Source organism: Salmo salar, chromosome 10, assembly GCF_965601325.2.
Source record: "Salmo salar chromosome 10, fSalSal1, whole genome shotgun sequence".
Classification (NCBI taxonomy): Eukaryota; Metazoa; Chordata; class Actinopteri; order Salmoniformes; family Salmonidae; genus Salmo; species Salmo salar.
The window spans coordinates 17024895-17042486 of record NC_138300.1 but is presented as its reverse complement, the minus strand read 5'-3'; the positions used below and the strand labels follow the sequence as shown (position 1 = coordinate 17042486).

Here is a 17592-nt window from a genome sequence, read left to right as displayed (position 1 = left end):
CTGCAGAGCAGGGGGGCGGAAGGAGCGTACACTATCTGATTTTTCTTCCCCCCTTTGACCCGTTCGGTACTGAAAATGTTGCTGTTACCATTCCTGGAAGGCACATATATGGTAATTAGGTTGCCTGTAACGTGTGAACAGAAACAAGCAAGATAACAATGTTGAAACTCTGGTGTAAGAAAACAGGCTTGGTAAGGAAAGTGGTTTATTTTTTAGCAATGACTTTTGGCCTCCCTTGTGATGTGACTGGAGAAGCATGAATATGTACTCTGGGGATTATGTAAGGAAACTGATGATAGCATTTAAGAAATCAGGAGAACAGTTTAGTTTAGAACTTGAGTAAGAAAAAATGGAATCTGATATAATTTACTTTCTGAAATTTAGATGTTGTGTGACTAGATTACTTACGTTATTTACTTGGGTAATAAAGGAAAAGCTGATGATATGAATGTTGATCCCCAAACATTTTGATGTTTGAGAACCCTATTTAATCAGCCAAGTGATCTCCCTTTGCACTCATCCCTCCACAGGAACCTAGTGACATGTCTGTCTGTCTCTATGGATGGCACTCTCCTCCTCTCGGGCTCCCACGATGAGACCATACGACTGTGGGACATCCAGAGCAAGCAGAGCATTCGCAGCATCAACAACAAAGGTGAGCTTGAATGACCACCTCACCTAACCAAAGTCTCACCTCAGTAGCCCAAACCCATCTCTTCACTTCAGCCGCTGGCATAGCAAATGCCTCGCTGAGACATTGATTTCTCCCAGAACGCCCTGAGTCATACATCACCCTGCCCCCGGACCTTGTTAGAAAACCCTTCCACGCTTGCCCTTCCTTGAGGTCATGGAGTGTATGGTTTGACATGTATACTCCAGGTGCAATTTTGTTTGTTCTCTGTTACTGTTGTTTCCTGTGAAGTGATCAGTTGACTGGGAGCTAACAGCAGACGGCAAACGTAATGCCCGTCTTGCGCTGGGCGTTCGGTTCAACTTAGGTTGGTTTGTAAAGGCAAGCTGATGCGTTTATTTACATTTGCTCTAGATGTGAGTTTGTGTGTCCGATATACACTGAGTGTACAAAACAATAAAACCTCTTTCCATGACGTAGACTGACCAGGTGAAAGTTATGATCCCTTATTGATGTCACTTGTTAATTCCACTTAAATACGTGTAAATGCAGGGGTGGAGACAGGTTGAAGAAGTATTTTTAAGCCCTGAGACAGCTGAGACGTGGATTGTTTATGTGCTATTCAGAGGGTGAATGGGCCAGAATATTTACTGTAAGTGCCTTTGAACGGGGTATGGTAGTAGGTGCCATACCCCGTGTGTCAAGAACTGCAACGCCTCTGGGTTTTTGACACAACAGTTTCCCGTGTGTCTCAAGAATGGTTTACCGCCCAAAGGACATCCAGCCAACTTGACACAACTATGTGTGGGAAGCATTGGAGTCAACATGGGCCAGCATCCCTGTGGAACGCTGTTGACACCTTTTGTAGAGTCCATGCCCCAGCGAATTGAGGATGTTCTGAGGGCAAAATAGGGAGGGGGGGGGGGGCGCAACTCAATATTAGGAAGGTGTTCCTAATGTTTGGTATACTCAGTGTACGTATCTAAGGCAGCTCATAGTTAGAAGTATGAAGAGAATATGTTATATGAAGAATAATAAGTAACATATTGAAAATATAATTGCTGTGTTAGAAAGTGCCAATGCAAGTAGTATCATTGATCATCTTCTGAAAATATAATTATCGGTTCATGACATGTAAGATAGAGTTAATAACTTAGGAGAGAGCTGAGCTCTCAAAATAGAGAGTTGTTCCTATCACATTGAGGCATCTGTCACCTTTTCTATGGGCCACAGCACCCACTCACTCAGTGCGACGGTAGAGTCCCTTTCGTTAAGTGCTTTTAGAGAACTGGGATTTGATTTGCGTCACTGGGCAGGTTGCGAACTCATTTTGTTTTAATAGGATGTTTCTGTTGTTTATTCAGCCACTGTGACTGGTTAGCTGTCTATCAGTTTTGGCCGGATGGAGGATGTAATGATGTTCAACGGCACTTGTATTGAAATGTCTTCTGGCTGTGGGAGAAGTAAGCATCGCACCGTGGCCTTGCCAGACCTTTTGGGAGTGCAATCTTGTTTTCAGAGTTAGAGCTTGGTGTTGTTTAGCCCTGTCGAGTTTGTAGGGGTCATTATAAGCCCTCAGAAGTAGGCTTGGGCAGTATCCAGATTGTCCTACCTTCATACCAACCTTGTGCCATACTGGGATATTCGGTAACATGGCTAACTAGCTACTAAATTAGCAAGCCAACTGCAGAGCATTTAGCACATTTTTAGAATTAACTTAATAGTTATTAGATATCTAGCAGGCAAACATTTAATTGTGAATTCCATACTGTAACTAGATCACCTGGCGTGTGCTGCACCTAATGAGTGACTCACAAGGCTCCTGTCTAGTAGTTGTGTGTAAACAAACACCATGTAACTGGGGGACTACTGGTAAGCTTCATTAAAAAAAAATAATGTGACGGATAAAATTAAGAACTGTATCTTTATCTCCTAACGTAGTAACTGCAGGTATTGACATAAAGTAGCTACAAATATTCACATTTCTTAAAAAACTTCAAGGAAATAGTTTCAATGGTATTAATGTTATTGAAAAACCATCCCTTGGCTATTTCCAAATACGCCGGTTTACAGTATACCTCCCGCGCTTACTCTGCAGTCATCTGACTTTCTAAAGAGAAGGCTGAGAGGGTCATACTGTGTCTTGACCAACGGTTTACTTTACAGGGTTCATTTATTACACGCACAAAAACTCCCATTTCGCTCGCAGAGCCGGAAACGCACACTCCCCACTGCTGACCGCCGTCTGCAAAGCCTCCGAGCTGATCAACGCTGCTCTGCCGCTGACATTATCGGGCTGTCCGAAAACCCCTCCATCTCAGTGGCCTATTTTCAGGTAGTACATTCTTCACTGAAAAGCTCTTCAAGCAATATGTCAAGTCAAGAAGCAGCTGGCGTGTATTGGAATGTGAGAATCAGGGTAATGGATTGGGCTTTAGCCCGCCATTGTTGTGAGGGTGTTCAATACAGGCCTCGCTATTAAACGACAAATGTATTTGTTGAGCAATAATGCACAGCTCGTGTGCTTCGTGCACGAGCCTGCTCGCTCGCGCGACGCTCTCCGAGCGACTTACAGGGCACCCGAACCGGGACAACCACACAATGAGCTCTCTAAGTAGTAGTAAACTAACATTGTTATCATTTATGTCGTTTCAAAGTTTTACCACTAAGATTATAATGGATAGATATTTTTGTTGTTGTGGTCTGTCTCTGGCAGTGTTGGTCCAACGCTGATCAATGGCGAAGCCATAATTTAGATGACCAAGTTAAACAACCCTTTTTCAACCCGGTTCTTCAGTCATTTCACTCCATGATTAAATATTACAATTAGATATTGAAAATAATCTTTAATGACATAATCAGATTGTGACAATAATTTGACCATTCAACAACACAGTAGCAAAACAAGAAAGAAAACCACACACTTTAGATTACGGTCTATTTGCGTGCAGTAAATAAACAGCCCGTAATATACACTTGCACCAGTCAACTATGAACTGTGAACACAACTGCCTAGCCCAAATTTATTGATGGATGTCAACGCTGTGTCTCCCCTGACTGTGTCTATGCTCTAAGGGCTGCATTATATCTTGGGCTCTCAACCTGTCTCCAGCCATCTTCCTGTCCCCCCCCACCCTGTCTTCCACAAGGAGCAGCGTAGAGGGTGAGTTCAGCCTGTAATTGAGTTGTCTGAAGGTCCCGGCCTCCACATCCACTGTAAATCTCCCGAGCTCTAGCCCGGTTTCCCCAACTCTGTTCTGGGAGAGCAAAGGCGGTTATTGGCCCTCTCTGAAGGCATGCGTGATCCTGAAGGCAATTAGAAAAACCTTTCACAGCCCCGTCGCTCTCCCTCATACTATCCATCTTCACTAAGCTCCGCAGCTCGACCGGCACAAATCAGACGAGTAGTGGCGGGAAAATCTGAGCTGCTCACAAGCGACCGGAAGTTTTTGGAATGGTGGCTTTGGAAATTAGGTGTATGGTCAATGTCCATAAAACTAACTTCCGTTGAAGTTATTTAGCATTTGGCTTATTCGAGAGATCATACCAGTCCCCGATAAAAGTTTTAGTCTGATGGTGGCACCATTCCGTGGAGAAGATAGACTGTATGAGTGGTCAGAGGACAGGATGTAGGCTACCATTGCATGCTCTTTATAATCTCCTGGCTGAGACAGAGTGCAGTATGGTATCTTTAAACCGACTTACATCATACCTAGCAGGGGAAATAAGGAAAGGGCCAAATGTTTAGACCTATTTGTAAGCGAGGCGATAAAAATCATTAATCTACTGGAGAGATAATTACTTACTTCCTAGGTTCTTAACCCTGTACATAAATGTTCAATCAGAACGTAAGTTTGAGGCGAAGGGTCTCTCCATGTAGGGCTTGGCCTAGAAATCTGACTCTCATGAATATTTTTTTTGTTCACATCTCATGAATAATAAGGGAACTTACATAGCACGCGCACATGCACACACCCCACTACCATCGCCGCCCTCACCACCACAGACAGACAGGTGATCGTGACTGGCATTCTCTGCATCGTAATTAACTTAATCCAACGTCTGTTGCTATGCGTCTAAGGCGAACCGCTGATTGAGACAGTATTTAGACTTCAAACGACCCCCCCCTCCCACTGCTGTCTGCACTGCTCCTCCTGTGTGGATTAAACTGCCAACTTCACTAATCCTTAGTGTCTCTGTGAGCTCAGTATTACTGGCCTGCTGTTGTCTCTGACTAATATCTATTATTCCTTCTGCAACCACCATTGATCAAGAAAGGAGTGGGCTGGAAAAGTGGTGAACCGGGCAGACTTGAAGACCTCAAGGGAATGGACAAAAATAGCCCACCAATGTTACGATTTGCATCGTATCAACAAAATATTTTATCTTATTCCTGGTCCATTATGGTAGCCAAGTGAGTTTTGGGTCTTTTTGGAAGCTCTTTGACAATATTTAGTCAACACTGAGTAACTGTATAAGTCACAAGTTCCTCTCAATGTTTAAACTTTTTTGGGGGAGGGACAGACTCTACAAACTGTAGGCACTGCTGCTGCAAATGTCCCTTTGCAGTTCTCAAGCACTACTGCTACTGAAAGGTGAAGAGCACAGCAACAACGTGGCTATCATCGAGACATCGGCGTTAACAAAGCCAAAAGAGTGATATCCTTTACTCATGGCAGTCTAAACAAATGGCCTCAAGTTATGCGCTGTTTACTTGAAAATTTCTAGAAAGCATTCTGGAGCTCCAGATTAGAGGTCGGCCGATTATGATTTTTTTCAATACCGATGCCGATTATTGGGGGACCAAAAAGGCCGATACCGATTCATCGGCCGACTATTTTCTTATTTTTATAATGAAAATTACAACAATACTGAATGAACACTTATTTTAACTTAATATAATACATCAATAAAATCAATTTAGCCTCAAATAAATAATGAAACATGTTCAATTTGGTTTAAATAATGCAAAACAAAGTGTTGGAGTAGAAAGTAAAAGTGTAATATGTGCCATGTAAGAAAGCTAACGTTTAATTCCTTGCTCAGAACATTTTTTTTTTAAATATTTTTTTGGGGGAACATGGGAACATATGAAAGCTAGTGGTTGCTTTAAACATGAGTCTTCAATATTCCCAGGTAAGAAGTTTTAGGTTGTAGTTATTATATTATTATAGGAATTATAGGACTATTTCTCTCTATATGATTTGTATTTCATATACCTTTGACTATTGGATGTTTTTATATTCACTTTAGTATTGCCAGTGTAACAGTATAGCTTCCGTCCCTCTCCTCGCTCCTACCTGGGCTCAAACCAGGAACACATCGACAACAGCCACCCTCGAAGCAGCGTTACCCATGCAGAGGAAGGGAAAAAACTACTCCAAGTCTCAGAGCGAGTGACGTTTGAAACGCTATTAGCGTGCACCCGGCTAACTAGCTAGCCATTTCACATCGGTTACACCAGCCTAATCTTGGGAGTTGATAGGCTTGAAGGGGTGGGTATAATTTGTGGAACGTTCCAACAGGAATCTGTTCCAAAAAACGTAAAGTAAAAGGTTGCCAACCAACAACGCATACAAAGTAGCAACGCATACAAACCTAGCTAACTAGCTGCCGAATAGGCATCAACTCACCACGTAGCTTATTGTTAATGTTTGTCCATAGGCAAACAGACATGTGAGGACAGGCATTTTTCGGAATAAACGTGATGAGTGGAAAAACGCAATGAAATAGACCACTCCCTACCCGGTATCTTATTCTGCCGCTATACAACTTTGTATGCGTTGTTTTTTGGAAACCTTGTTATTTATGAAGTTTTTGGAATAGATTCCTGTTGGAACGTTCCAAAAATTATACCCACCCAGGTTGAAGTCATAAACAGCACAATGCTTGAAGCACAGCGAAGGGCTGTTTGAATGAATGCTTACGAGCTTGCTGCTGCCTACCACCGCTCAGTCAGACTGCTCTATCAAATCATAGACTTAATTATAATATAATAAACACACAGAAATATGAGCCTTGGGTCATTAATATGGTCGAATCTGTAAACTATCATCTCGAAAACAATTTTTTTCTTTTCTTTCAGTGACATACGTAACCGTTCCGTATTTTATCTAACGGGTGACTAAGTCTAAATATTCCTGTTAGGCATTGATGTTTATGGTTAGGTACATTGGTGCAACGACAGTACTTTTTTCACAAATGCGCTTGTTAAATCAACACCCGTTTGTCGAAGTAGGCTGTGATTCAATGAAAATTAACAGGCACCGCATCGATCATATGCAACGCAGGACACGCTAGATAAACTAGTAATATCATCAACCATGTGTAGTTAACTAGTGATTATGTTAAGATTGATAGTTTTTTATAAGTCTAATGCGGGCTAGCAACTTACCTTTGCTTCTTGCTGCCCTCGCGTTACAGGTAGTCAGCTTGTTAATCCTTGTGGAGTGCAAGGCAGGTGGTTAGAGCGTTGGACTGGTAACCGAAGGTTGCAAAAACGAATCCCCCCTGAACAAGGCAGTTAACCCCCGTTTCTAGGCTGTCATTGTAAATAAGAATGTGTTCTTAATCTGACTTGCCTAGTTAAATAAAGGTGTTAAAAAAAAAAAAAAAAAAAAACGGTGCCCAAAAATACCGATTATGAAAACTTGAAATCAGCCCTAATTTAATCGGCCATTCCGATTAATCGGTCGACCTCTACTCCAGATCAGATGCCAAAGAGATTAGGATCTACCTCAACTGCTCAACAACGGATCTAGGGTAGAAAACTAGAGTGACTGCTAGTGTGCATTAACAAAGTATTTCGGGCCAAGGACCTGTAGAGGAAATCGGTGCTGTACTCATCTCACATCCCTCTGCCACTTTTCCACAGACGGCCTTGGCATAATCTTCTGCACTTTCCTTCTCGGCTCTTGTTACATGCCGCTTAAAGAGTGATTGAGATTGGCACCTCATGTTTGTGCCAGAGTGGGAGATCCAGCATGGAAGTGGACAAGAGCCTTGTGTCGAAGTAATTGTCTGGCAGTGTAGACTGCCCTGAACCACTAACTCAGCAATCATTTGATACTGCATATTGCAATGAGGACACCCCAAAGTTCATTGGCACAAGTTTAGATGGTTATGAAAGGAATTCTTCTCTTACTGCATGGTTTGTATCAGGAAACACAAAATGTCTCTCTTAACCAAAGAGTTAAAATAATTTTACTGAAGATGTTTCCTGAGAGGTGAAATGGACAAACCGCCCTTCTTAACCGCCCTTCTTAACACCCGCTTGCTTAACCCGGAAGCCAGCTGCACCAATGTGAGAGGAAACACTGTTCAACTGACAGCTGAAGTCAGCCTGCAGGCGCCCGGCCCGCCACAAGGAATCGCTAGAGCGCGATGAGCCAACTAAAGCGCCCCCAGGCCAAACCCTCCCCCAACCCGGACGACACTGGGCAAATTGTGCACCGACCTATGGGACTCCCGGTCACGGCCTGTATTGATTGGGAACGAACCCCAGGCTGTAGTGACGCCGTAATCAATCAATCAATCAATCAATCAATCAATCAATCAATCAATGTATTTATAAAGCCCCTTTTACATCAGCCGATGTCACAAAGTGCAACACTGCGATGCATTTCCTTAGACCGCTGCGCCACTTGGGAGGCCAGGTTTAGCCACTCTTGAGTACAATGGACAAACAAAACAGGGTTTTGAAGAAGGTAACACGCCAAAATGCATTGGTTTTAATCATAAAGGAGCATTTTCTTAAATCAACTTCCATTGTTCCCAAGAGTGGCTCAACATTCATATCATTGAGAGATATTTCCTCTGCTCACACATGCCAAAATGCACACAATCCAAACACTGTTCTCAGGTGCTTAGTCTTTTAACCCGCGTCACATTTCATAGTACTCTAAACTTGAGCAAACGGTTTCAAGTGGATGCGCTACCGCAGGGATTTGACCTAAAGCAAGTGCAACACACAATCCACTCTCCATATCGCTTTCATGATAATTGTTAAGATTATCTCCATAATCGCCCGGACCCTAATTGTATGGTTTCCGCCTAGGGCATCGATTGGATATTATGCACGTCAGAGTATCTGCAGTGTTTTGGCAGGGCTCAAGCCGTGCACTCCCCTCCCCGTGTCTCTGCGCCCCTGCTACCGTGACCCTGCTTGGCCGCAGGCATAATTTATGAGCGTGTGTAGGAGGGGCCCGGACCATTAGTGTAATTCCAAGTGGGAGCCAATTCCCGGGGATCGATATCTGTAATTGAGTGGGAGATAATTAGCCAGCCCTTATTACCACAACAAGGAATAAATATACTCTCCTCAGTTACCCCATACACAAACTACATTTTAAACGGTCCCCAATGCTTAGATGTCGTGAAATACAGGTACGTCTCATGTAGCTCACTTGCTTCCTTTTCCCCGTTCTTCCTCCATGGGTTGTCGCTTGAAAAGGAAAAATTGCACAATCTCCCTGGAACCACATTAAAAACCTGTTGATTGGGATTGCACTGATATACTCTGGTTACCACGAGTGCTGCTGTAGCTGTGCGTAATATATGCATTAACATAATGTTGATGGATAGGGAGGGACTAAGGAAGGAGGAGAGCAAATCTACTTCCTATTTACACAGGTTTATCGCCGTCCTTATTAGGCACAACGTTGCCCTAGTCTTCCCCTCCCTCCACTGACCTTTTTTATTATTCATTATCGACTTGGTTGGTTAGACTTTGTGGATTGTATTTGTGTGCTGATAAATGAACAGCAACCTGTTGCTTTTATTGGCCCAATCCCCGTATTAATGTACAGGTGGGTCTGTTCCCTCCCTCCCCCTCTCTCTCTCTCTCGCTCCCTCACGCTCAATTCAATAGACCTTATTGACATGGCAAGTTAAATGACTTACATTGTCAAAGTATATATAAAACAAAAATGGTGGGACCAACGGCAATTATAATAGTAGTAGTGGAAATGGGATTACCATTAACAGCAAAAACAATATAAATGACAATAACACATTAAAACAATTTGTAGTAGACTAGCCTCAACATGACTGAGAAGCCACATGACAAAACAAAACTAAATGGGAAATATTATTGACATTACATTGTACTTTTCAATGGCTGTCCCACAGGTTGTGGCAGGAGGATGCATATTTGGCTGCCAAAACTGCACATTACTTCGTATTTTATAGTTTCAAATTCTTTGTACTGAATGATCATTTTGGGAAATAAATATTCTCTTAGGTCTGAGTATTTGTTACAGTGTAATAGGAAATGAAGCTCGGTGTCTGTCTCTCCCCTGGAGCAGATTGAGCACAGCCTGACCTCTCTGGGCAGACCGGTTTGCCTGTGACGACCGGTCTCTATAGCCAGACTGTGCTCACTGAGTCTGTACCTAGTCAGTGTTTTCCTCAGTTTTCTATCAGTCACGGTGGTCAGATAGTACATGGTGGCAGACTGTTTAGAGCCAAATAGCATTGATGTTTACTTTGATTTTTTTGTGGTGTCTTTCCAATCGGTGATATATTTTTATTTTTGCTTTGTGATGATTTGGTTGGGCCAGATTTTCTGAGTGATGTCTTGAGGCTCTATGGGGTTGGCTTGGGTTAGTGAAATGAGCCTCACAACCAGCTGGCTGAGGGGACTCTTCTTGTTTCATCTCTTGATATTGCAGAGCTATGTGATGGAATGTTTTGGGTTCACCTGTTTTTAGATGTTTGTAAAAGTCGATGGCTCTTTTTTTCTATTTGAATAAGGGGGGTATTGGCCCAATTCTGCTCTACATGCGCTTTTTGGAGTGTGTTGCAACGAACGTATTGCAAAACCCTGCATGCAGTATTTCGATTGGATATTTTTGTCCCATTTGGTAAATTCATTATTAGAGAGCAAACCCCATACTTAGCTGCCATATAGAGCAATTGGTTCTATAACTGATTGGAACATTTTGAGCCAGATTGTAATTAGATTATTATTTTTTTTATGTTCCTTTTTAATGTCATGCTCTTGCTCTTGCTTTGTTTCTCAGCTCATTCACAGCCCTGTGGAAGCTACCTGTGTTGCTGATATTTAGTACTAGATACAGTTGAAGTCGGAAGTTTACATACGCTTAGGTTGGAGTCATTAAAACTCGTTTTTCATCCACTCCACAAATTTCTTGTTAACAAACTATAGTTTTGGCAAGTCGGTTGGGACGTCTACTTTGTGCATGACACAAGTAATTTTTCCAACAATTGTTTACAGACAGATTATTTCACTTATAATTAATTCACTGTATCACAATTCCAGTGGGTCAGAAGTTTACATACACAAAGTTGACTGTGCCTTTAAACAGCTTGGATAATGAGCTGTTTAAAGGCACAGATAATGATGTCATGGCTTTAGATGCTTCTGCTAGGCTAATTGACATAATTTGAGTCAATTGGAGGTGTACCTGTGGATGTATTTCAAGGCCTACCTTCAAACTCAGTGCCTCTTTGCTTGACATCACGGGGAAATCAAAAGAAATCAGCCAAGACCTCAGAAAAACAATTGTAGACGTCCACAAGTCTGCTTCATCCGAGGAAGCAATTTCCAAATGCCTGAAGGTACCATGTTCGTCTGTACAAACAATAGTACGCAAGTATAAACACCATGGGACCACGCAACCGTCATACCGCTCAGGAAGGAGACGTGTTCTGTCTCCTGGAGATGAACATACTTTGGTGTGAAAAGTGCAAATCAATCCCAAAACAACAGCAGAGGACCTTGTGAAGATGCTGGAGGAAACAGGTACAAAATTGTTTATATCCACAGTAAAACGAGTCCTATATCGACATAACCTGAATGGCCGCTCAGCAAGGAAGAAGCCACTGCTCCAAAACCGCCATAAAAAAGCCCGACTATGGTTTGCAACTGCACATGGGGACAAAGATCGTACTTTTTGGAGAAATGTCCTCTGGTCTGATGAAACAAAAATGGAACTGTTTGGTCATAATGACCATCGTTATGTTTGGAAGAAAAAGGGGGAGGCTTGCAAGCCGAAGAACACCATCCCAACCGTGAAGCACAGGGGTGGCAGCATCATCTTGTGGGGGTGCTTTGCTGCAGGAGGGACTGGTCCACTTCGCAAAATAGATGGCATCATGAGGAAAGAAAATGATGTGGATATATTGAAGCAACATCTCAAGACATCAGTCAGGAAGTTAAAGCTTGGTCGCAAATGGGTCTTCCAAATGGACAATGACCCCAAACATACTTCCAAAGTTGTGGCAAAATGGCTTAAGGACAACAAAGTCAAGGTATTGGAGTGGCCATCACAAAGCCCTGACCTCAATCCCATAGAAAATTTGTGGGCAGAACTGAAAAGGCGTGTGCGAGCAAGGAGGCCTACTAACCTGACTCAGTTACACCAGCTCTGTCAGGAGGAATGGGCCAAAATTCACCCAACTTATTGTGGGAAGCTTGTGGAAGGCTACCTGAAATGTTTGACCCAAGTTCAACAATTTTAAGGCAATGCTACCAAATACTAATTGAGTGCATGTAAACGTCTGACCCACTGGGAATGTAATGAAATAAATAAAAGCTGAAATAAATCATTCTCTCTATAAAGAGGTGATCCTAATTGACCTAAGATGGAATTTTTACTAGGATTAAATGTCAGGAATTGTGAAAAACTGAGTTTACGTACACCTTAGCCAAATACATTGAATTCTTCCGACTTCAACTGTACGTGTAGTTTCTGGTGTGTTCTAATGGAACTGTGTCCAAATAGATTTTATATTTGTCATCCTGATTTATGGACTTTTTTGGATTATCATTATATTCGTAATTCTATCCCAGGTCTGACAGAACCTGTGCAGATGATCTAGGTGCTGTTTTAACTCCTCCTTAGTGGGAGACAGCAGCACCAGGTCATCTGCGTACAGCAGATGCTTGATTTCAGTGTTGTGTAGGGTGAGACCAGGTGCTGCTGATTTTCTTCTAATGTTTTTGCCAATTTATTAATGTAGATGTTAAATAATGTTAGACTTCTCTCAGGGGCTGCTCAATAAGTCCGTTTGCTTGTTGCCAATTTTAGTTTATAAAAAAAGACCTTCGTGCCAAATTGAATCAAATGCTTTCTTGAGTAGATTGTTTTGCCTTTGTTTTGGTTTACTTGTTTTTCTATTCGAGTGTGGAGGGTGTAAATGTGGTCTGTTGTACGATACTCTTTTAGAAATAGAATCTGGCTTCTGCTTCGGACATTGTGTTCATCAAGGAAATTATGTAATCTGCTATTTATGATACTGCATAGAATTTCCCCAATTTGCTGTTAAGGCAAATTCCTCTTATTTGTGTGAAATTTGTCTCCATTTTTATAAATTGGTGTGATCAGTCCTTGGTTCCAAATATCGGGGAAAATACCTGCAGTGACGATAATGTTGAAGAGTTTGAGTATAGCGAATTTGAATTTGTGGTCTGTATATTTGATCATTTCATTTAAAATACCATCAGCACCACAGGCCTTTTTGGGTTGGAGAGTGCATAGTTTATCCAATAATTCTTCTTCTGTAATTGGGGTATCCACACGATTCTGATAGTCTTTGATTGCATTTTGGATAGTCAATTCCTCGTCACGAGGTTTGTTTTAAATTATTCCAATTCTCCCAGAAGTGGTTTGATTCTATGGATTCCTCAATTCCATCCAGCTGATTTCTAATGTGCTGTTCCTTTTTTGTTCTTAGGGTGTGTTCGTATTACTTCAGTGTTTCCCCGTATTGAAGGCATATATTTTTGTTGTCTGGGTCTCTGTTTTTGATATATTTCTCAATGACTTTCTTAGATTTTTGCAGTAATTATCAAACTGTTTTTCATTATTATTATTTTTGGTTTGATCTTATTTTTCTTTAGATTAGCCAGTCTTCATTGCTGCAGAAGAATGTTAAGGCTAAAAGGTTGTCCATGAGAGATTGTATTTTTTAGCTTGTAAATGCTTTTGGGTAGATTTCTGTACTGTTTTCACTCCATTTATAGGCCTGTTTAGTACCATTATAAGTGGAAGAGGTTGTTGCTTCCCGGTAGGTGTTTATCCCCATGACTGGTAATAGTGTCTGGTTCTTCTGCTGTTCTAGCATTCATGTCTCCACAGACCAGTACGTTGCTTTGGGCCTGAAAGTGACTAATCTCCCCTTCTAGAATGGAGAAACTTTCGGGCTCCCGAGTGGTGCAGCGGTCTAAGGCACTGCATCTCACTACTAGAGGCGTCACTACAGTCCCTGGTTCGAATCCAGGCTGTATCACATCTGACTGTGATTGGGAGTCCCATAGGGCGGCGCACAATTTGCCCAGCGTCATCTGTGTTTGGCCGGGGTAGGCCATCATTGTAAAATAAGAATTTAACTGACTTGCCTAGTTAAATAAAGTTAAATTAAAAAAATTAAGTAGGGTGACTCTGAGTAGGGGGAATGCATGTGGCACAAAGGAAGATATTTTTATGTGTTAAGATAGCCTCCTTGTTGCTTTTTAACCAGATAAAGAATTCTCCTGTTTTGATCAATTCGATTTGAATTAGTTAGTTCAGATTTATACCATAGCATTCCCCCTGAGTCTCAGCCCTGTGTGATTCCTTTTAATTTGGTGGATGGTATGATTATCTCCCTATAACCTAGTGGACAGCCAGTGGAAACATCACCTCTGCACCATGTTTCCTGTAGTACTACAATATCAACATACATTTCTTTCAGGAAGTCTGGGTTTCTGCTCTTTAGCCCAAAAGCCAAATATATAATTTTTTTTATTGCCACATGCGCCGAATACAACAGGTGTTGACCTTACAGTGAAATGCTTACTTACAAGCCCTTAACTTATTGCTAGGCACCCCGCCAGCGGGACACCTGTCGACAGCTTCCGGTGAAATTGGAGGGCGTGCAATGCAAATAAATAATCATAAAAATTATGGATATTAAACATTTAGTTAAATACACGTGTCTCATATCGGTTAAAAGCTTAAATTATTGTTAATCTAACTGCACTGTCCGGTTTACAATAGGCTTTACAGCGAAAGCACGCCATGCGATTGTTTGAGGACGGAGCCCCACATCCACATATTTTTCCACCGGCACAGGCTTCATAAAATCACAAATAGCGATTTAAATATTCACTGTTTGAAAATCTTCCTCTGATTTGCAATCCAAAGGGTCCCAGCTACAACATTTAGTGTCGTTTTGTTAGATAAAATCCTTCTCTATATCACAAAAGGGCTGTTTATTTGGCGCCATCGATTTGAGTAATCCACTCATTCAACGTGCAGAGAAAGGAATCCAAAAAGCTAGCACTAAACTTTAAAACAAGTCAAAACACGTTTCTATTTAATCCACAGGTACCCTAAAATGTAATTAAACTAATATTTCATACGGAAAGAGGTATGTTCAATAGGAAAACGATATTAGCAGGTGCGCGTCCTCTTCGTTGCACACGCACAGTCTGATTTCCAACTCTGATTCCCAGTATTAAAACTCATAATTCTCCCTCGTTTTTGAAGAAACAAGCCTGAAACCTTGAACAAAGACTGTTGACATCTATTGGAAGCCATAGGAATTGCAATCTGGGAGCTGGATTTTGATATGCCCCTATACTTTCCATTGTAAGAGCATAGGCTCTCAATTTGTTTTCTTTTCTGGTTGGTTTTTCTTTGGATTTTCTCCTATCATATCTATTGTGTTATAGTCTCATACATTATTTTAACATTTCTACAATCTTCAAAGTGTTTTCTATCCAATGGTACCAATTATATGCATATCCTGGCTTCTGGGCCTGAGTAACAGGCAGTTTACTTTGGGCACGTCAGTCAGGCGTAAATTGAGAAAAAAGGACCCTAGTTAACCAACAATGCTTTAAAATAAGTGTTAAGTAAAAACAAAATACCAGCAGTAAAATAACAAGCGAGGCTATATACAGGGGGTACCGGTATAGAGTCAATGTCCGGGGGCACCGGTTAGTCGAGGTAATATGTATATGTATGTAGGTAGAGTTAAAGTGACCATGCATAGATAATAAACAGAGTGGCAGCAGCGTAAAAGAGGGGTCTGGGTAGCCCTTTGATTAGCTATTTTGGAGTCTTATGGCTTGGGGGTAGAAGCTGTTAAGAAGCCCCTTTTGGACCTTGACTTGGCGCTCCGGTACCGCTTGCCGTGCGGTAGCAAAGAGAACAGTCTATGACTAGTGTGGCTGGAGTCTTTGACAATTTTTAGGGCCTTCCTCTGACACTGCCTGGTATAGAGGTCCTGGATGGCAGGAAGCTTGGCCCCAGTGATGTACTGGGCCATACGCACTACTCTCTGTAGTTACTTGCGGTCAAAGGCCGAGCAGTTGCCATACCTGGCAGTGACGCAACCAGTCAGGATGCTCTCGATGGTGCAGCTGTAGAACTCTTTTCAGTCTCCTGAAAAGGACTTCAAGCCTTTGTAAATTCCAACATGCAACGTAAAAAGATTTCATAACTGTTTTTTTTTTACCTTCAAACCGAGAAACTCACAATCCAACAAGAACTAGTAAAATAGGACTTTTCAATTAACGTAAACTCTTATTATGCAAATATGATTCTCTCTCGCTCTCCTCTCCCGCTCTCTCTCTGGCTCACCCACTCAATCGCTTGGTTGCTTGCATGGTTTCTATCTCTCTTTTTCTTCCTCCCTCTTTTTCCTTTTTTGACATTCCTCTCTCGGTCCTCGCGTCTCGCCCCGTCTCCGCCGTCTCGCCCCGTCTCTCGCCGTCTCGCTCTCCGTCTCTCGCCGTCTCGCTCTCCGTCTTTCGCGCTTCGTCTCGCTCTCCGTCTTTCGCGCTTCGTCTCTCACCGTTTCGCTCTTCGTCTCGTCGTTTCTCTCGTTTCACTCACCCCCGCCTCTCGCTCCCCCCTCTCTCGCCATCTCTCTTTTTTCTCTTTCTGTCTTTGTCTGTTTGTCTTTCTTTCTTCCCCACTTGAGATTTCCCATGATGCAAATGCATTATTCAATTACCTTGTTGGCTGAAAGACTAACAAAAATTGGGACATAAAGCTGTGCTCCTTCCAAACATGAAAGTAGAGCCGCAGTTTAATTTAATTTTTTTTATCTGGGCTTTCATGCTCAATGAGCATGGCAATTTAGCACACCACATCAAATGTTAAAGCTTGTATAGCAGAAGGCTGAGCCTGTCCAAGTGACTTCTGATAATACAATATTAATTCTCTCGTAGATTAATCTTCTTTTCTGCTGAACATCATGACAAGGTAAATAATGATCCAGCAGAAATGTTGATGCTGAATCTCAGATAAGACAGAACAAGGAGATACCTACCCACTGGCAATTTAGTTGAGAAAGCAGTTTGGTTTCCTGTCTCATGCAGGTGTTTTACATTTTTACTTTAAAGAGGAGCTAAACTCAAGCACCAACTCTAGTTGAAAATGGCCTGTGTAGCATCGATATAAGTCAATAATTTATTCTAATGTCAAAATGTACTAAAATTGTAAATAGCATAATTTTGGTCCTAAGGTCAGTATCTTCCAAATCTGATATTTGTGAGATTTCGAGAAACTGGAATGATCTTTGAGGGTTGGCTTTTGATTTCAATCATGCCCATGAACACAGAATGGGAACGGGGCTAGGGAGAATTGTCATGCACAGAAAAACCGCTGGGCTGATCGCACTCTATCCAATCGTAGCAGCAGAATCAACCTAGACAGTGACACAGACCTGCCCATTGTGCAGCACCTCTAACTTGTTTACATGAGACAACACATCGCCAATGTTATGTTTAAAGAACAATTGGCCCCTCAGCCCTTTTGTTAAGTGGCCACTTGCTGATATGTTTGACTGTGATCACTTGAGTCTGCCATTGTTTTAGGCAAAATGAGAATTCAATTGAGATGATGTACACTTGCCACTTGTAAATATTCCAAAATTAAAAAAAACTAACAAAAAAAAAACATTTGCGAGCCTCTTGTGTCACTGCGCAACCTATTTTGTAACGT

General features: G+C 41.9%; 1 protein-coding gene across 1 annotated transcript in view; it reads left to right on the top strand.

Annotated features, from left to right (window-relative positions):
* The window catches only part of wdr18 (WD repeat domain 18), a 97498-nt gene that overhangs the window by 43397 nt on the left and 36509 nt on the right, over positions 1 to 17592 (top strand). Inside the window, exon 7 of the mRNA XM_014216070.3 lies at positions 531 to 655. Within this exon, the coding sequence (XP_014071545.1) occupies positions 531 to 655 (125 nt within the window). The remainder of the gene's footprint in view (positions 1 to 530; positions 656 to 17592) is intronic.